This window comes from Abramis brama (genome assembly GCF_963993115.1).
Source record: "Abramis brama genome assembly, chromosome: 2".
In the NCBI taxonomy this organism is placed as follows: Eukaryota; Metazoa; Chordata; class Actinopteri; order Cypriniformes; family Leuciscidae; genus Abramis; species Abramis brama.
In genome coordinates this window covers 54,267,399-54,287,959 of record NC_139964.1, presented here as the reverse complement: position 1 = coordinate 54,287,959, position 20,561 = coordinate 54,267,399, and the positions used below count along the sequence as shown (strand labels likewise).

The 20,561-nt window shown below is 35.7% G+C and overlaps 2 protein-coding genes across 5 annotated transcripts; one reads left to right on the top strand and one right to left on the bottom strand.

Moving 5' to 3' along the window:
• The first annotated feature begins 307 nt into the window (after window positions 1-307).
• On the top strand, window positions 308-6,932 carry LOC311078342 (uncharacterized protein). The gene is made up of 17 exons (XM_084107109.1): window positions 308-390; window positions 537-626; window positions 773-911; window positions 1,468-1,563; window positions 1,650-2,033; window positions 2,159-2,260; window positions 2,335-2,567; window positions 2,661-2,839; window positions 2,993-3,083; window positions 3,614-3,961; window positions 4,067-4,184; window positions 4,435-4,526; window positions 4,622-4,739; window positions 4,983-5,087; window positions 5,372-5,557; window positions 6,202-6,378; window positions 6,584-6,932. The coding sequence occupies exons 2-17, from the start codon at window positions 552-554 to the stop codon at window positions 6,799-6,801; spliced, it is 2,661 nt and encodes an 886-aa protein (XP_083963235.1). The 5' UTR covers window positions 308-390; window positions 537-551; the 3' UTR covers window positions 6,802-6,932.
• A 2,170-nt stretch (window positions 6,933-9,102) lies between these two features.
• On the bottom strand, window positions 9,103-18,728 carry LOC311074150 (uncharacterized protein). Of its 4 annotated transcripts, XM_084100517.1 has the most exons (11): window positions 18,522-18,728; window positions 17,035-17,268; window positions 16,551-16,567; window positions 16,221-16,438; window positions 15,935-16,103; window positions 15,086-15,385; window positions 12,396-12,455; window positions 11,854-11,913; window positions 11,401-11,474; window positions 11,220-11,263; window positions 9,103-11,025 (listed from the first exon to the last, which is right to left on the bottom strand). In XM_084100517.1, the coding sequence occupies exons 4-11, from the start codon at window positions 16,434-16,436 to the stop codon at window positions 10,977-10,979; spliced, it is 972 nt and encodes a 323-aa protein (XP_083956643.1). In that variant the 5' UTR covers window positions 16,437-16,438; window positions 16,551-16,567; window positions 17,035-17,268; window positions 18,522-18,728; the 3' UTR covers window positions 9,103-10,976. The 4 variants fall into 4 exon arrangements, with proteins under 4 accessions (XP_083956643.1, XP_083956642.1, XP_083956641.1 ...); XM_084100516.1 differs by lacking the exon at window positions 18,522-18,728 and having other exon boundaries at window positions 17,035-18,075; XM_084100515.1 differs by lacking the exons at window positions 16,551-16,567; window positions 17,035-17,268; window positions 18,522-18,728 and having other exon boundaries at window positions 16,221-16,521.
• Between the last annotated feature and the right edge of the window lie 1,833 nt (window positions 18,729-20,561).

Below are 20,561 nucleotides of genomic sequence, written 5' to 3'. Positions count from 1 at the left end.
ATGTGCAAAAGTTTTACCTATTGGGTACAACAGTGGCAGTCCTTTAAAAATTAACAATGGTTTTACTACTTTATACTACTTTATAATATGACAAATCCATGAAGCCTTGCTGCAAGAGAATTAACTATGTTTTTGTTCCCCTTTGTCCAACAGCTCCTGTTTTTACCCACCATCCTTCCCTGTTACCGCCACCTGTATCTCTTTATAAGAAAACCAACGGCTCTTTTAAGAGCCACTCCTATACTCCTCTTACTACCTCTCTCTCTCACACACTTTCTCTATTTCTAATTCACTCACTCACTCTCTCTCTCTCTCTCTCTCTCTCTCTCTCTCTCTCTCTCTCTCTCTCTCTCTCTCAATTTCTTTCTTCTAAAGCTTCACTGTCTTGAAGTAAGTATTGTTACTCTATTCTTTATTTTTCTTTCACATTACTCTCTCTCTCACTGTCCAAAACATTTTTAGAAATGTAGTTTTATATAGTCTATACTCTGTCCTCAATTCTTTTTGTCTGACCGTGTTTTTATCTTCCTTTCCAGTATAGTATCTTTGAAATGGCTGCTCAGCAAGACCGAGGGAGAGCAGATGATGCTATTTTCATTGCAGACATGCTTCTTGCTCAAACCAAAGTAAGTTTTTTTTTTTGAGACAGTGATCTTCCAGTATTGGTAATAATACTAAAGAGTGGGAATTGGAGTGCAAAATTTGAATGAACTGCTCAAGAGTTGGCTGTATTTCAGTGTTATCATACTATGCTCACTTTCTGTCATGCAAGGCAAAGGAAGCAACGGGCAAAGCAACATCTGCTAAAGGCAGTAAATTTAATGTCCGATGGGTGGAGAGAGATGCTGAAGGACGTCCACTGCTAAAAAGAAGCAGAAGTGGAGAGACACGAAAACGTGCTTCAGCTACAGGTAATCCATGTCTTCCAGGATTTTTTGTGATTACCCACCCAATCTTTCTTAACTAAATATAACTTGTGCCCATTGTATACAGAATTTAGCTTGCTATTTGTTAGGTAACATAAATATGGTTTTGTGTCACTTTTGAAACATAGACCACCAAACTGTGGGGCTTCCAGTGCACAGCTTTTTCCTTTATTTTTTTCCATGGTAAAACTTAGGATTTCTGTTTCCGGTTTTTAATAATTTTCCTTTGAATACTGTATGTTAAACTGTGCCATCAGAAACACAACATGGTGATGGATGTGTTACTTATGTTATTGACTTCACTGTAATGCTAAGCAATTCCAAAGAAATTAAGTGGAAGTGAAGCAATCAGTGTCAGGTTCATGCTGCTAACAGTTCAAGATTATGTCCAGATAATGAGGGAAAAAAACTTTTAGAGATTAATGGAATTGTCAGACATGTCAATTAGCCTATTATAGCCTTAAGTCACTAATGAACACTGTATTATATGCTTGTAAGACATGAAAATTGTTATCTCGTTCCTTTCTACCAATCTTTTCAGTTGATTCCGTTGTTGGCAGTGAGGGCACTACTCCTTTTGAGTCATCTGAGGAGGTTCCCACAGTTACCCAATCAAACTGCTCTCAACACTCATTTGGTAAGATGACACCTGACCTTACTGTAATTAAGCAAGTTAGCAATAAGCATGAAAGGAATGATTATTTTCTTATTTCTGTCTTTTAGACAGTGAGATGCAGAAACTGCAGGACATTCTGACCTCAGGAGATGTTCAAGGCACCAGCAAGTGTCCTTCAACATCCACATCATGGTGCTTGCGCCAATCTGTAGCCCAAGATGAGTGGCGGAAAGCAAGGTCCCATCACATCAACTGCTTGCTGTCCTGCAATGTGGCTCCAGAAAATAACTGCAGCCACTGCACATCTCCTGCCGTCATTCGCTGCAGAGACTGCATGCCCCAAGAGTGGCTGTGTATGGATTGTGACATATACGTACACAAAAAACTCACCCTCCATAACAGGGAGTCCTGCATTGAGGGAATTTACAAGCCCATTGAGCCAACAGTGTGCTGTGTACAAAAAGATGGCAAATATACACTGGTCAATCAAGGTAGTGTTCTGAACCTTTTTGGTAAAGTGATTAAAGTTTTATTCTATTTAATTTTTTTACTTTTATTATCTTAATTGGACATATTTTTAATGCTTTCTCACTAATTATTTCACTTCTCTTTTCAGTATGTTTATTGCCTACAGTGAGACCTGTCCAGTTATGTACTTGCGACCCTTCAAACGTCACAGAATCAGCTGGCAGAGCAATCATTTTGGTTTGCATAAATGGTATGAATTATGGTTTATATTTTTATTTATTCTTGTCCCTTTGTGTGTTACAATGTTCTACTTTTTGATTTTAGGTCGGTATGATTTGCACTTGCCAAACTTGCTGTGCAGATTATGTCTGGCACATTGGACACCTGACATGAGCGACCTAATAAGCAGTGGGTATTGGCCGGCATCTGTGAATGCTGACACGCTGTTTTCGGTAGATGTCTTCAGTTCATTTGAAGAAATGAAAACTGTTGCACCAGGATTATCGAGACAAGGTTTTTTGCGGATGTTGGAGAGGAGGACCTGTCTCTTTGGAAGGGTAAGATCAGTGTAGATCAAAGTTGCCTCAAGTAGAGATGAGAGAATATTAGTGTAGCTATTTCATTTTACTCTTTACTAATCAAATGTACAGGCTGGGAAAATACATGGAGACGTATTCCAAAGAAGCTTCATGGAATACACATTCTGCCAGTACGAGTGTGAAAAAATGGCCAGTGTAGAGCACTTCACCTGCCCGGCATGTACACCCAACATGCTTGCTCTTTGTGCAGATGGCAACAGAAAAGTGTACCGATTTCGGCAGTCAAAAGGGTTAGTTGTTTTACACTTGTAGTTGTTTTACTTCATGTAAAATTATTAGGGCTGTGAAAAGATGAATCGCGATTAATCTTTTCACAGCCCTAAAAATTATCAGAACATATAATGTCTGACACTGAACATATATTTTTTTCTTATTCTATCAAGGTCAGAGGAACCCTATTTTGATGGCACCTTCATTGCCAAGGACACTGATGTACACCATTTTGTTGACGAGATCAGGAGTAAAATGAAAAGTGTTAGTAAAATATGTAGTTTTTTGCACCTTTGATTTATATCCAAAATTTGCAATGTATGATTGTTGTTTTATTAAATAGATAATGTATCCCTAGTTGGTGTAAGCTTATATAATACACTTAGTTTGTTACTAGCACTTTGAGCATGATGCACTCTTTCAAGCAATCTTGTGTTGAGGTTTAAATTAGATATGGTAGGTGTGGTGGCATCCAAAGTGGCTAGTTTAGTCATTAATTATGTAATAGCAGATCTCTGCAAGAGATAGTGACTATGCATGCAGTTTGTCATGCGACTATCTCTGTCATGCGACTATACTAGTGACTATCTCTGCAGTTTGTAGAGTAGAGAAAGTAGAAGATGCATTTTCTGAAGCTCCTCTTTAGTAGTAGTTTGAAAGTAAACCTTTATTGTCACCGATCATTATAAAGATGCCAGTTGGTGTGATGTAACCTGACTCATCCTGATGGATGAAGTAACTAGTTAGAAAAAATAGCAACTTTCAGTTTTAACCAGAATTATTGTGTCATGCAGACTGCCGGCAAAGGGATCTGTGGAGCCAGTCAGTGGTCTGCTGCACGTGAAACGGCCAGAAGAGCAAGTAAACTGGATGAAGAGGGCCTTGAGGTGGTTGTTTGCAGACATGGAGTGCTACTCAAGGCTCTTAACATGTACAGGGGGGAAATATTTGCTTATCCGCTGTACCTGCAGAAGGAGCTCCAAGCAGCCACAAACGGACAGTTCTATTGCACAGATATTGCTTGCAAGTATTGGCCTTACCTTGAGAAGTTGGCAGTCTCCATGTTGGAACTCAGACCTTTACTGCAGATGAGACCATTCCTTTCTGTCATGCATGCCAAGGCTCATTCAACCAAGTGTGAGGTACTGCATATTCTTTATCTTACCATTAAAAAAATAAAATAATAATAATTACTTATATAATACACTGTATATGACTATAATTTAAGTGCCATGCTGATTTGTAAGATAATCTGGAGTGGCAAAAATCAGGAAGGTGCTGGCACAACTGCAGGGGAGGAGGTCGAAATGGTCAACAGCTACCTGTCTCGTTGTGCCCTCACAACCAAGTACATGACAAAATCTGGTAATTATTGCTGATTTATATTATTTTAGGAAACCTGTCTTTTTATTCTAACTGTCTAATACTTCGTACTGAGATTACAAATATTATATAACATAGCAAATATACAGCTGTAAATATTCTAATATAGTACATTAATAAAACTGCATTACATCTCTCTTAAATTAAAAATCAATTGTCAATGCGTGGATGAACTGCAATACCATGAGCATTAATGGTACTTTCCTCCATCACATCATTCTGTTGTTTAAAGCCAGGAATGACATGCTAACTGTCCATGCTATTGGGTGGAACCGACGGAAGTGGGAAGGCCTTCATCTTGCCCTATCCAGCAGATACATCAAGGTATTATGTTATGTCTGAGTTATGTATACTAAGCCTTTCATGACTTTCCTCACTTTTTAAGATTGGAAAGTCAAAAATCTTTTTTTTTACACCAGACTTTGAAAAAGGCTGAGGCTGAGTCTCAGAAACTGGAGGATTTGAGCAGTGAACTGGGGTGTCCTGAGAACATCGTGCATCAGTGGGTACATGATGTCAGACAATGGGCTACTGATGGTACAGTATTTTATGGACATTCTTCTAAGTAGTTTACTAATACTGCAATTGTATAAGTGAGAATCTTTGCCATGCATAAGGATTAAGTAAGGGGGCGTTGTCCTGTTTTTGTTTGCTATAAACTTGTGGGCTTGTAAACTCCTTTGACACTGTTAACAGTGATGTGATTTGGGGCTCTAAATGAACTTGAACTTGAACTTGAAAGACATCATAATAAACTTGTATTATTGTTGTTGCTTTAAGATTCTGTAGGTACCAGATGTGATGACCAACATAACCTTCAGAAATCAATTGAACAAATGTTTCTTGGTGTTCATCAAAAAAAAGCCAGCCTTTATAATCACACTGGTATGTTGAAAACTCATCTAATATTTGTGTCTTTTTTATTACTTGCAGATGTCTTATGTGGATTGTTTTTGTATTATAGTGTTTTTAGGTCCTTAATTTTAAAATGTCTTCTTTTTAATTTTACAGATATTAGGCCTATTATTATGCCTTTTAAGTCATTTGATTTTTTTTTTTCATTTTGATGTATTAATTCTTAAGTCAGTTATAAGTATTTCATGTAACTTTCTGATATCTGTATACATATGCTTGTGCATCATGTTTTCTGTGTTTTTAAAAAAATTTAGACAGCAACAAAATTCGACACTTGCGTCGAAGAAAATTGTGGGAAGAGAAGAGAAAACTCCTGCAAACAATCAAGCTCTACAATGAGCAGGTGCCAGATGAGGAACGCATCGTTGAGGAGAAGGTGGAGAGCGGTTTCTCCGTGGGGGGAGACAGTCTAATATGGCCGTGGGAAGTGCACAGCAGTGGTAAGTAGCAATTTCTCTCTAAGTGTGTGTGTGTGTGTGTGTGTGTGTGTGTGTGTGTGTCTGTGAGTTTGTTTTCATGACAACTGAGGACATTTTTATGATAACACACCTGCAAATGAGGACACTCGGGAAAATAGGTGATATATGAGGACATTTTGGGTGTCCTCATTTTTCAAATGGCTTTAAAAACATACTAAGCAGTGTTTTTTTTTAATGTAAAAATGCAGAATGTTTCCTGTGATGGGTAGGTTTAGGGATAGGGGCAGTGTAAGGGGATAGAATATACAGTTTGTACAGTATAAAAACCATTACGCCTATGGAATGTCCTCACAAATCACATAAACATGGCTGTGTGTGTGTGTCTGTGTGTGTGTCTGTGTGTGTGTCTGTGTGTGTGTCTGTGTGTGTGTGTGTGTGTGTGTGTGTGTCTGTCTGTGTGTGTCTGTCTGTGTGATTAAGCAAACTAATGATATGTTGAATATGCTACTGTAAACATATGCCATGTTTTATCTGATTAAATTTCTATTTCATTTTTGCACTCTGCACCAGTATATGGGATGTTCATACACTACTTGGGTTTTGCCTGCTGTTTAGACTGTACAGGTCAAATTTGTATTGAAGGGATGTTATTTGTGTGACTTCAGAATCCAGCAACATCCTCACCAAGAAGAAGATTTTTGATGTGTTCATGTCAAAAGTGCGGCTTCAAGAGGAAAAGATCATTGTGATGAGGGAGATGAGACAGCACTGCACCTATCTCAGAGAGCTGGCTAGAAACATTAGGACAATGATATCAGAAATGTCTTCTTGCAGAAACAGTGGTAAGAAGCTAACTTTTATTACATTCTTGCTGTAATGCTTTTGTGGATCCTATAACCTCACTCATTTTGAGATCCTCAAGTGTTACATTATGGATTCCTTGTGGCTGGATCTAAATGGTTTGTAGTTCTTTAGTAAAGTCAGTTAATGAATAGCTCAACAACAATGGAAGTATTGTCATACCTCGCTTTTAATTTTTCCTTCTAGGCAGTTTAAGTGAAGAGGGTCATCGCGGGCTCTTGTGTCTTCTTCAGAAAAGGCTTGCAGATGTAGAGGAGAAGTTCCAAGTCGTATGCTCAAGTTACAGCCTGGCTTTAGGACCAAATGCTGCTTCTCTGCTGGAGGATGGGCCCGAGGAGATACCAGAGGACCATGAAGAAGTTGATTTTGAGAGTTCAGATGACAGTGATTTTGAAGCAGTGTAAATGAGTGCTTCTTAAAGGGATACTCCACTTTTTTTGGAAATAGGCTCATTTTACAAAAATTAATTTTTGTTAAAAATTAATCTATGCTAAGCTAAACATAGATCATTGAATCGGACAAGACCATTAGCATCTCTTAGTACACGATGTAACTACAGAAGGGTCAAGTTTTAAATAGGAAAAATATCGAAACTCTTTGGTCATTTTTTTGAGAGAGATGCTAATGGTCCTGTCTGATTCAATGATCTATGCTAAGCTATGCTAAAAGTGGTACCGCCAGACCCGGAGTTCGGCTGAATGGATTCGAAAACGGTAAAACTCAACTGTTTAACTCTGGGGGAGTTGTAAAATGAGCCTATTTCCAAAAAAAGTGGAGTATCCCTTTAACTGGTCGGATGCATTTAGACTGCATGTCAATTATGACTGGACTGCAGGTGTGTTTCAAGAAAAACAAAAAACTTTTTGAAGTGTAATGAATGTCTAATACAGTGCTTTTATTTTGGGCTATTGTTACCTCAGTTCACAAACAGCAGGTCGGTTTTTAAATTTCACCTCCGATGTTACATGGACTATTTCTACTGTCAACTGTGGTGCTAGAGCTTGCGAATGACTCCAGCCTCTTACAATGGTGACTTCCCCAAGCTTTGCCCATCTCATCTTGTCAACATAATGACCTTTACTGTACAAAAATGTTACACTTAAATTGATGTAATAGTTTGATTGTTTTATTCACAGTGATAAAAAAAAAATAATAATAATACTTTTGGAATGAACCATTTACTGTACATGTCACTACATTAAATACTTTCCAGAAATGACTGATCAATACCCATAGTAGTATTTCCTGTTGTTATTGCTGCTGATCTTGCCAACAAAAGAAACTAATTTGCCATGGCATTACTTCAGGTAACTATAAAACGATGTTGTACATGGATGCAAACTAGTTCATGCTGAGCTGTTGTTTTGATTTTTTAAAAATAAGATGTTAAATTACTGATTTTTCATTTTTATCTTAACATTGTATGCCAGTTGTACACAGGGTATATTACACAGGGTGTGTAATCGCACAAAATAAAATTTTCACATGCTAATTGTCAAGTAGGCATACAGTTATGTGTTGTATTAATTAATTAGTAAATTATAGCCATAAATAAGATAAGTTATTCATTATCCTGCTGCATAACTTCACTCTGGATACAAGAATTAACACTAGACAACATGTAAATATCAGCTTACAATTATAGGCTATTTGCTTTAATTCATGTCTACCATTTTTTACTCGCATATATTTATGTATGAATGTCCTTGTGGTCTTTGTATCACATATCACTTTGTTCTTTACATGGGAGAAAAAAAAAAGTGCTATGTAAATAGTGTTATTTTTTATCATTATTTTCTGTATAAAAACATTAGTTTAAAATATTTAACCTTAAGAAAACGAATAGAATAGGTTCATTGGAGACTCTACAATTGCTCTAGGTGTGAATGGGAGTGTGAGTGGTTGTGTGATGGACTGGCGACCAGTCCAGAGTGTAGCCTACCCTGCCTCTCCAAAATGTCAACGAAAACGCCCCTAGCATCTAGTGCCTGGATTTCAACATGAAAACACAAATTTTAATAAAGGATGACATATTTTTAAATTATTTGTTGGCAATATCAGTTCATATTTCTTTCCCTAACACTTTTTTTTTTACTTCCGTTTCTGTGGTCAGGCTACGCGCCTGCGCAATCACGGTTACCTTAGCAACTAGTATGAATCTCCCAAACAAGCAATTTTAGCCAATAATAATAACCTTAAGAAGATGTTTTTTTGTCTGAATTAATACAACACGTATTATGCTTTTGCAGTAGCATGTCTGTTAGGAATTTACTTTATACTATAGTTCTTTTTGAAACCCTACTTACTTACAACCCTAGTTTGCCAACCAGAAGAACTACATATTTAACGGGTGGTCTATCACGTTGTACTCTGCTGCAACAGGGAATTGTAGTTCTGTTTTGTAAATTACTAAAACATGTAAATGGATGTCTGGAGTATAAAACTGAGAGTGCACTCATGGGTATGGGTTGATGTGAAACACAGTAGTTTGGTCAAAATTTTAAATTATAAATAATAACTAGGTGAGATTCAATTTTTACAATTTTTGGTGATGTCCACTATTGGTGATCGCACCAAACGGTAGCCCTCATGATGGAAGAGTTCAAGAGCTTTATATAACAGTTGGTTTCATCATTGTAGCACATTCAGTTGCTGAATTATAAGACTCACAACATGCATCAATGGCAAAGTTCAGAGGTCAATATTTCAAAGCAGGAGCCAGCTACAGCCTTCAGATTGCAATGCTGTTACTCGGCTGATCAAGACCTTTCCAGTGATGTGTTTGGTTTAATCATATGACAAAATAAAAAATTTCACTCTGCCCACTCAGCCCTTGTGTCATGCATGCATTTCAAAGGCACATGAAGTGGTCTAATGTATAAATGTTAATTAAAATATATTTGTTGGACACAGTAGGCAAATTCATTAATGAAATGTTTATTTTGACTTATTTGAATCACAGATGTCACTGTGGGCCTCTTGGAACGTTTCTTTTTCACAAACCCTAACCTGATAAAAAAGTGTTTCAGAGTGATCTGATTCAATATGAATTAAAATACAGAGGTGAGTTACATTAAAAATCATTATAGATATCCAGTGTCCATCCTCCCATTCCATACTTTTATAGTTCATAATTAAGTGTTTTTATGCTGTGGTCATATGGCTAAGTGGCTACATAGACAATCGTCATCTAATTTACCGTACATATGTCATTATTACACTTCCCATATCTCCAAGAGCAATACAGTAATTAGATTTACTAATTACTTTTGTGTTACTTTGAAATCTCACTCCAGCCTATACCACAAGCAGAGCAAGATACCAAATCATGAGGTCTGATTCAGGGTCAGTTTTACAAAAAAAAAAAAAAAAAAAAATTAAACCTGGTCCTTGACCAAAAGACACCTCAGCTCTCATGATATCTTTCAAAAGTCCAGTGCTCAAGTAACTGAAGTAAAGATAATTTGATTACAATAGTAATTGTAATGTAATTGCTAAGAAGATTATAAATATATTCCTGTACATTACCTTGTTAATGAAAGACATCTGTTTGCAGTAATCTATACACTGTTGGTAATAACAGTGCCATCTGAAGAGGAAGGGGAATCCAGGGACAGCTCCATCCAGGACAAAGTAAAATCACAAACTGTATGTCATAATGACACAACACATATGTACAATGCTTTATGAGGTCACCGGCACACTTTTAAAACCATTTTTATTGAACAAAACTTCACAATGTGTTTGGTAGGACAACAGTTCACATTATTTTTAATTATGGTACGATTAATCAACACATTATGTAATGTAGTTTTACATATATTTAAAACATTTTTTTGTTATTTCCCAAATTTGTCAATCTTTATGCAAAAAAGCTTTGTATAGTTGTATAACAGGTTGCCATTTAGAATCATGGTGCTGTATGCAAAGGCATTTCCATTGTTTGACAGATGAAATGTGTAGGCAAAATATGTGATCAAATAATTAGTGTGGATGATTGATATGTTTCAATAGCCCAACACTGACAGGACATCATGTATTATTCATAGGAGAGACAGTATGGTTTCTATATAGAGAAAAGTTAAGGACCAAAAGCTACGAATGTTTATTTTTTTTATTTTTTTTTTATAAAACTATTCTCTGAATAAATTCCCATATATATTTTATGTTGTCTTGGATGCTCATATAATGAAGTGTACAATTCAATAAATAGTGTATCTGAAAATAAAGAACCAATTAATTCCTCAATGTTTTATTGATGAAAGCACAGTAAACAACGACAAATCATAACTAAAGCCACTCAAAACTGAAAATAATTGGAGTGCAAAACATGAAAGTATTAATACCCAATACAAAGTGCAAAATGAAATACACCTGAAAGAGGCAATGAAAGGGTCCAGTCGCAAGAAGCGTTTATATTCACAACAGTAAAAAAGAAAGAAAGAAAGAAAGAAAGAAAGAAAGAAAGAAAGAAAGAAAGAAAGAAAGAAAGAAAGAAAGACAAACTATTGCAAAAAACAAAACAAACAAAAAAAACCTAACAGTGCTCCAGCACCTTCTTGGGCACCTGATGGGAGCACTAACAAGTGTCCATATCCACCACCCACTCCAATGGCCACTTCTTTCCACTGTAACACAATAAGGAAATATGCAATTAGATGTTTTGGTTCTGCAGATGAACTGTAGACACAAAGACACACATTAAGACCCCTGTAGCCGTTTTCCAATAGCTGTGTTTTAGTGGGGTTACCTAACATATGTCAATAGTTTGTGCATGTTAAAATTAATTGGCTATGTGTTACCCATGAGAAGTCGTACTTACCAGAGTTTGCATGGCTCCCACTCCACTTGCTTCCATTTTTGGCCCTAAAAATAGTGAGACTTTTTCAGTTTCAAATATTTGCTATGTTTAGCAGTTATACCAATCACCAATAATTTTTCAAGACCATTACACCAATAAAAGAACATTATGTAACCTGTATAGTGTTTTAGTGGTATTTAACCTTGATAACTCTGTATCTGGCAACCCTCTTCACAGGGTAATAATCCTGGCTCCCTGTCACTGTATGTGGGCATTCTGAAAGGAAAAAAAATATTTTTGCAAGGATTTGAATCTAACAAAGAGCTGTAGAATATGATGTGAAGGCCAGGACATCTCTGCAGCAGCACAATATTTAATTCAAAACGGTATTTTAACACAAATTTTGCCTTTAACAAATATTGCACCTCCTATGATTTGAAAATTGCAGTAGGCCATATTGCGATTTCAGTAAGATTTTGATTAGTTGTTCAAGCCCTACTGTTAAATAAACAAATGAACATATGCATTTGGACATTGGCCAAACCTAATAGGCCACAGCCACTTACAAATGCAAATACAGCCTTCATGAAGACTCACAACAATTAATATCAATCCCAATGTATGGATTTACACACAGTACTGTACATCAACACACCTTTCCTTTTATTTGGCCGCACAGTAGCGGGAGCAGGGCAGCCTCCTTCCACACCTTCATCTGTTAAATACAGAGAAACATTTAAAATATGTAAAAAAAATAAAAATAATTTTTTTTAAATGTGCAAAATGTTGCATCCATGTCAACCAGTTTATAATGAAGACTGGGCTTTATTTGTCAAAATGTTTTTCTAAGGTGAGAGAGAGACCTTTAGAAAGTGCTTTAAAAAGTGCTCTTTAGACAGACCCATTTCGAATAATACAACCAGGTTTCCTACACATTTCAAAATTCCAGACTTTATTGTAGGTTTTTCAGAACATATTAGAGATCTGAGTACAAATATCTAGATGTTTATTATGTACATGAATGGTTTTAAAATCCAAATATTAACATGTATTTTACTTTCTGACTATGTATGCTATTATGTTGCCAGATAATTGCAATAAGACTGTAGCTAGATACTGCAGCTCATACTCATCAATTTTGTGGCATTCAGTCCACACTCCTATACAGAAAGCTGGACAAGCAGTACATCAACACACCTTTCCTTTTATTTGGCCGCACAGTAGTGGGAGCAGGGCAGCCTCCTTCCACAACTTCATCTGTTAAACACAGGGAAACATTTAAAATATGTAAAAAAAATATTTAAGCACAGTTTATAATGAAGACTTGGCTTTATTTGTCAAAATGTCTTTCCATGAACAACTAAAACTTTGTTTCAGGAATTGAAGGCAGCACACAGTGAGCACTTGATACATAAATTATGCATTATGGGTGAATTATTCCTTTAAGGATAACCAGGTTCTGCCATTAGCAGGCTAAAGCCGCTGAAGGACTTGTACAATCAGTTTGGAATAATGTCATCACAGTGAAGTAATCACAGCTGAAAATAGCCTATCATTCCACAACTTTATAACCTTGAATAGACAAGTTGATCTTGCAAATCAATTTCCATCAAAGTGTCTATGGGAATTAGGGTTGCACGAAATTGACAAAATGTGATATTGGAATATTGATCATGAATATTGTGATAACGATATTAATTTAGACATTCTTCAACATATGTAAAAACACAAAAGTTGATTGGCCCCATTGCTGATATTTTTCGCCTCCAATTTCCATTTTTTCATTGTCTCCCAGAGCCACACTCATCATGTGGTGTTCTATAGGGTATCCCAGCTAGCAGGGAACGTTCTCAGAAGAGTTTATCTGATCCACACTCAAAGGGTTAAAGTGTTAAAATATGAGTGTTAAATGAACACTGAAGAGTGTTAAAATTAATGAGATAATTAAGTTATTAATTGTGTGATGATTAGCCTAAGTATTATTGAAGACACCTAATGTTAACAAGCAGAATCACCAAAGGAGAAAATCTAATTTTAAGTCACCATTATGGTGGTCCGTGTTAGCTTTAGTTGGGCTCTTGACCCTTAAACTATTGACTTTAAATTTTGTCTGGCTGTTGTAACCAAGTTATATCAGTCAGATGAACAAAGAGAAAAGGTGATCAGGTGGTGTTGGTTATGTTTTGACATAATCATCAATTGACCTGAATCACTAAACTCATTTACATTTCATTTCATTTACATTTCATTTACATTCTTGGTGCCACCAATCAAAACCCATTCATGGCTCCCACCATGCATTGCAGTATGAATAAATTATGATCTGGATTGTCTTATTTATTTTGTTTGCCACCATTGTTGAGATTCATACACTCAATCTTGATGTATGTTTGTGCCTAAAAAAATATATATATATATATTTTTTTTTTAAATCAAAACAACTTTTAAGAAATACTTCGGATTATATTGAACATTCTGGATCTCATTTTTTAGAATCACAGTGATGCTGTAATCAACAATATAAATCTATGTCAGAGATTAGACTCTAAATGAGTTTTGTGATTCAGGTCAAGTGATGATTATGTCAAAACATAACCAACAACATCTGATCACTTTTTCTCTTTGTTCATCTGCCAGTTATAACGTGTAAGAGTGTCCTTACACCAGCCAAACAAAATTTTAAGTGAAAAATGTAAGGGTCAAGAGCTCAACTAAAACAAACACTATTCTCCATAATGGTGACTTAAAAATAGTGATTTTCTCCTTCAGTGATTCTGCTTGTTAACATCAGGTGTCTTCAATAATGCTCAATCATCACTCAATTCATCACTTAATTATCTCATTAACTTTTTATCACTGGAGTTTTTGCTTTGTACGTTTTAGGAGAACATTCTGGGAACCAAAATAAAACTACCCGCTGAAAACATTATTAGAACTTCATGGTAATGTTCTCAGAACGTTTTTAGAACAAAACATTTCTAGCTGGGATGTTCGTGTAGTGGACCTGTGTGGACCAATTGGGCTTTAAATCGAATCCATGGACGCCTCTCTCCACAAAATAAACAAAATATTGCATACTTTCTGCAACATTTTCCTATGATATTGCACAAGGAGATATTGCAATAACGATAGTGATTCAATATATTGTGGACCATGAATAGGAAAACACCAAAACACCCAAACAATGTCCTAAATATGGGCAAACACAGGCATTATTGAAGTAATGAAGTAATGACAACAGCAGCAGTTCATGGAATTTGAGAGGTTCTAATCATATAATCGTTTTAAAATGTATATACTGTACAGTGGTGGCCAAAATCATTAGAACGGTTAGATTTTTTAATGTTTTAAAAGAAGACTTCCGGTCTCCAAGGCTCCAAGGATTTATTTGATTCAAAATACAGCAAATACAGTAATATTGTGAAATATTTTTACAATTTAAAAGAACTGTTCTCTATTTGATTACATTTTTAAACGTAATTTATTCCTGTGATCAAAGCTGCATTTTCAGCATCATTACTCCAGTCTTCAGTGTCACATGATCCTTCAGAAATCATTCTAATATGATGATTTGATGCTCAATAAACACTCATATATATATATTTTTTTTTTTTTCCGATTTATCCAAAGCAACTTACAGTGCACTTACAGGGACAATCCCTCTGGAGCCCCTGGAGTAAAGTGCCTTCACTGCCTTGCTCACGGACACACTGTGTAATTTATTATTATTATCAATGTTGAAAACAGTTGTGTAATTTTTTTTTAGGATTATAATAATAATAAATGTTTCTGGACTCTGAATTTGTTTAGTTTCACATTACACAAAGTAAGAGAATGGTTTTGTGGGGCTTACAACTTATTTTCAATACAATTTCAATTTTGCTTACCTTTTTCAAGAGAAACTGGGGAGGCTTCTGAAGGTTCTTCTGGGGAGTGGGGTCTTTTCCCCAGGTTCTGGGATAGCTGTGGTTGTACTGAGGGTGCTAAAAGGGACACTGACTGTCCAATTGGGGACTTCGGTGGTTCAATAAGTGCTGCTGGGGGTCCCATTAGAGCTGTTGGGGGATTAAGCAGGGCCACTGTTTCCTGTTGATCTGGTGTGACCATTGGTGGTCCTGCTGGGGGTTCAACTGGGGCTGCTGATGAAGGTTCATTAAGTTGTTCTGCAGCAACTTGTGTGGTCCAGCCTACATTGTAGAAGTACAGAATTATTAAACATTGATCAACCTTTTTCACAAATTTACGTCATTTTATAGAACAAACATCTAATCGATTAATTTAAGGGAAAAAAAACGACAGTAGAAATAATCGTTGGTTGCAGCCGTAGTAGCAAAAAGAGATGTGTATAGACCTAACAAGTGCTGTTCTACCAAACTACTTCTACCAAGCAGTATTGATTTAATAGGTGAATGTTCTTAAGACATGTGATGGATGTTTGAGTTAGTCTGGTGGTTGACCAATTGTGCCATTTTTTTCTACTGGAATTTTGTAATTAAAATTATAGCATGGCTAATTACCTTGTCTTCCAATTCAATGTCATAGTTCTTTATAAACAAACAAATAATAAAATATAGGCTATCGTGAAGTTACTCTGCTAGGACCAGTTTTAATTGTAAGCGAAAACCATCAATGATAATCTGAATGATCTATTAGTCAAGAGAAGGCAACCACAGCCTTACCTGTGACAGCATCAAATACAGGACATTTAAAAAAATAAAATAACAGAATATTCTTACCTTGAATAACAATATCATACAGGCCCTTAATTCTTTCGAGGCATGTATGTGATGTCACATTCAGCTGACAGCGGGGTGCCAAAACCTCAGACACCCAAGCATTCGGCTTTTTTCCAGGCTTAGACAAAAGTAAAACCCCCCTTAAACCCAGTGCCTGCAATTTTTCAAGCTAAAAATACAAAGACACATACATACAAAGTAACATGTATTATTTGAAAATATATATAGCAACATTTGGAAAATAACCTGCGTAACCTGTATAAAAACAATGAAAGCAATCGCATACCAACAACACAGCTTCATCCTGGATATGAGAGGTGGTCCGATTTTTTTTCTGCATATCCACCCAGCTCTCCCTCTTCTGATCAAATTTTTTTAGTTTTTTTTTTAGCCTCAGCTTATGTGGCTGTTCTTCCTTGCATGTGTTGCAAGTTTTGCAGGCCACATTCATTTCTGTATGGCAAACCATACAATTTCTCCTTGTTGACCCTTGGCCTGGCATTTCTATCATAGATAAAGAGAGAGAGTGACAAAGACACAAAAAGATTTTGAGAAGTACTTCTTTCAAACAAACAAAGCAGGACGAGATTTAAATAATAAAAAAATCAATACTTACTTGAAGACACCAGGCTTCTGGAAGAGAGGAAGACAATGTGACAATGTTATTAATGACAGCTTGTTATAGGACTGCATAAAATATGAGAAAGAGATAGTGAGATTGCACACCACAGAACAGAAAGTACACTGGATACTGCAAAATTTGGTATTGATCCGATACCAAGTAAATAAAGGGTTCAATAACGCTGATACCAATACTTTTTACTTTTAAAAGCATGCACTTTGGGTTGATATATGAGGTGAATACATTTTCATGACCTCTAAAATAATTTGTGATTTGAGCACTCACTGCACCTGTAATTAGTCGTGTGTATGGTTACCGTAGTAAAACCATTGTTAATTTTTTTAAAGGGCTGCCAGTGTTGTTGTACCCCAATAGGTAAAACTTTTGCAAATTAAAAACTACATTTTTAAAAATGTTTTGGACAGTGAGAGAGAGAGTAATGTGAAAGAAAAATAAAGAATAGAGTAACAATACTTACTTGAAGACAGTGAAGCTTTAGGAGAAAGAAATTGAGAGAGAGAGAGAGAGAGAGAGAGAGAGAGAGAGAGAGAGAGAGTGAGTGAGTGAGTGAGTGAATTAGAAATAGAGAGAGTGTGTGAGAGAGAGAGGTAGTAAGAGGAGTATTAGGAGTGGCTCTTAAAAGAGCCGTTGGTTTTCTTATAAAGAGATACAGGTGGCGGTAACAGGGAAGGATGGTGGGTAAAAACAGGAGCTGTTGGACAAAGGGGAACAAAAACATAGTTAATTCTCTTGCAGCAAGGCTTCATGGATTTGTCATATTATAGACGCAGAACTGTAACAAAATAAAGAAGATAACTGTGATTCTGTTATTGCACAATGCATATTTAGCATGTAAACTGCATTCATGAACAGAAGCAGTGTGTCGTGATATATGAGATGGTGAATGCATCATTAATATGCTAATTATGAATACATTTTCACGACCTCTAAAATAATTTGTGATTTGTGCTCTTGATGCACCTGTAATTAGTCGTGTGTGTATGGTTACCGTAGTAAAACCATTGTTAATTTTTAAAGGACTGCCACTGTTGTACCCAATAGGTAAAATTTTGCACATTTTCTTCTGACAGATTTATTAACAACAATTACAGAACATAACACAATCCATTTGAACTTTAACGATCAATCAAAATAAATTTAATTGCACAAACTAGCATAATTATAGAAAATGTTACATGTTACTTTTCAAAAGTTTGGGGTCGGTAAGATGTTTAATGTTGAAAGAAGTCTAATCTGCTTACCAAGGCTGCATTTATTTGATAAAAAATACAGTAAATATTTGTAAAAACAAATATTGTAAAATATTATTGCAATTTAAAACAGGCGATCTGTTTTCCATTTGAATATGTTAAAATGTAATTTATTCCTGTGATCAAAGCTGAATTTTCAGCATCATAATTATTAGGACAGCATTTACATGAAATATATATATTTGTGTAACAATGTAAAAGCCTTTACTGTCACGTTTAATCAATTTAATGCATACTTTCTAAATAAAATAAATTCGTGCTAAATAAATAAAATTACTGTTTTTTAAAAAAACACCTTAGGATCGATATTTTGTATGTGTGGATAGATCCTTTAGATTAGAATAGATACAACATCAGTAACGTTTAGGCCTATCGATATTTCATTATCGAAATTCGCGCATATTATCATCATCATCATCATCAAGTTACTTCCCATCGACCATAACAACTTTTTATAATGTTAATATAACATAATATGCAGTCATTGCAGCTTTCTGTGATTAATTAATTAACGTTAGCCAATTAATATCAATTTCCATTAACGTTATTGACCACGGTAACGTTAACAGCACCATAGATTAAAAAGCCCCACAGTACACACACACACACACACACAAATATAACGTTAGGCTACAGCAACGTTAGTATTTCTTAAATTACAGAACCATAATAAAAATGTATGGCTTTGACCGACCTGACGCGGGAATTTTGGAGAATGCAATATATCGCTTCTCTCTTTGCTCCGTGGGGAGTTGTTGGCATTGAGGAAATCATCGCCCCCTACCGATACTCAACCGATACTCAACCTTCATTCATGCGTGTCATTTTCACGCCTAGAGGAGGCAAAGCGTGACATTGACACGCATCCGCTTGTGGACCAGCGTGTGTATTACACGCTTTAGCGTGATACCGGGTATACAAAACATTATGTCTATGGAAAGTCCCCATAAAACATGAAACTCAAAATGCATGTGTGTGGTCCTCCCCTACAGATAATAACATATTTAATATTTATTTTTTGAGTACAAATTGTTTCAAAGTAAATCGTACACTTTTTTCAGTGTTTAAACACTTTAGTTTCTGAATGGAAACTGTCAAATAGCATATTATATATTTGATTTACAGTAGATAAAACAGATATCAACTGTTCTAATTGAATGAAAGAAATGGATTAGTCTGCACCTCTAGCATCAACCCCTTTACAGTGACTTGATAGTTATTCCACAGCAACACATGGTTTATTAAAATGATCAATTGCACACATTACTGTCACATAAGAGGGTTGGGTGGCAAAGTGATGCCTCCAGGAGAGAACGACATTGTTTAGAGTTTGTTTATAAACCCTGACATGAAACTTACCTCTGCATTTTAGTTTGCCTGCAGTGAGAATGCAAATCATTAACGATTTATGTAATACAAATGGAATTAGATACAAAATGCTTTCAGCTGTCCTCATTTGATTCAGAGATTCAGGTCAGAGTGAGGGAATTAACTCTGGTTGGGTGTGCTGTTTTTTGTAAATATGTAAAAAAAATAAGTATATATATTATATTTTCTGACAGTTTCCGTGTTCCAGCAAACAAACAAGTGCTTTACAAACTCTCCTCCTGGTTTAACATGTTCTGCAAGTATTCTATAAATTCTGCTGAACTTCTCAACTTTCTGTTCACAGGTTCTCCTTGGTACAACTTCAGAGGGTCGCTCTTGGCGAAATGCAGGTGAAAAAGTTATATCTGTCACATGCAAGTACATACACAAAAGGTTAAACAGGCCGTTATGACAAAGTGAGCATTGGGAATGACAGGTGAAATGTATTATGTTGAAATATTTCACAAAGACAGCTGTGATTTCATGTATATTGCTACGCGTGGCCAAGACCTGACCAAAACCCATCCCTTAAGCAATACTTACCCTTTAAAAGGTTATTGAAGACAGCTATGATAAAGCCTGGACCACACCCAAAACCGTTTCTGAAGAATAAGAACCTCCTGGGAAGAGAAGAGGAGGTCTCTGTCTATCTCAAGTCAATTGCCTGTGTAAACATGAGCTCCTGCTTAACATATTTTAGGATTGCCTGACAAACACATTGAAATTGATTCGTCACTCAACATACAGGGATGAAAAGGCATGAGTCATTCCATGAAACCAAATCAACCAAAATATGCTTCGATAGAATTGTTGTGTTTAATCGCATTTATAAAAACATTCATTTTAATTAGAAAAGGATGATTCATCTCTCTATCCGACTCCTTATTCGTCTCAAAATAATAGTGAACTTTCACTTTAAATTATATAATCAATAAGTGACATCATTTGACATCAATTTCTTCTACCATTTATCACTTTTTTTTAGGATTGCAAATTAAAGAAAGACAACCTTTCAAACAATAAACAAGTTATAGTTCAATAGTCAACAAGAAAAGAATATAAAGAAGCCTAATTTATCTATTGAAAATTATTTGCCAGGAGATGTAAAGGAAAGAAAAAAAGAAGAAAAATACAAGAGGGGGTACAAAAATGAATAAAAGCATATTATGAAAGAATATTAAACATGGCACACTATTTATCACTTACTATTTGTTTTGGGGGGGTTTTCCGTGTTTATCTAACTTTATTTATTATTTTTCATATTATTGACTCCTCAGTATAGGGTAGACTGAGTACAGTACACAATTCTTTTTTCATCACTACACAAAAACTAGATGTTGAAACGAAGTGATTTTTCACATATTTC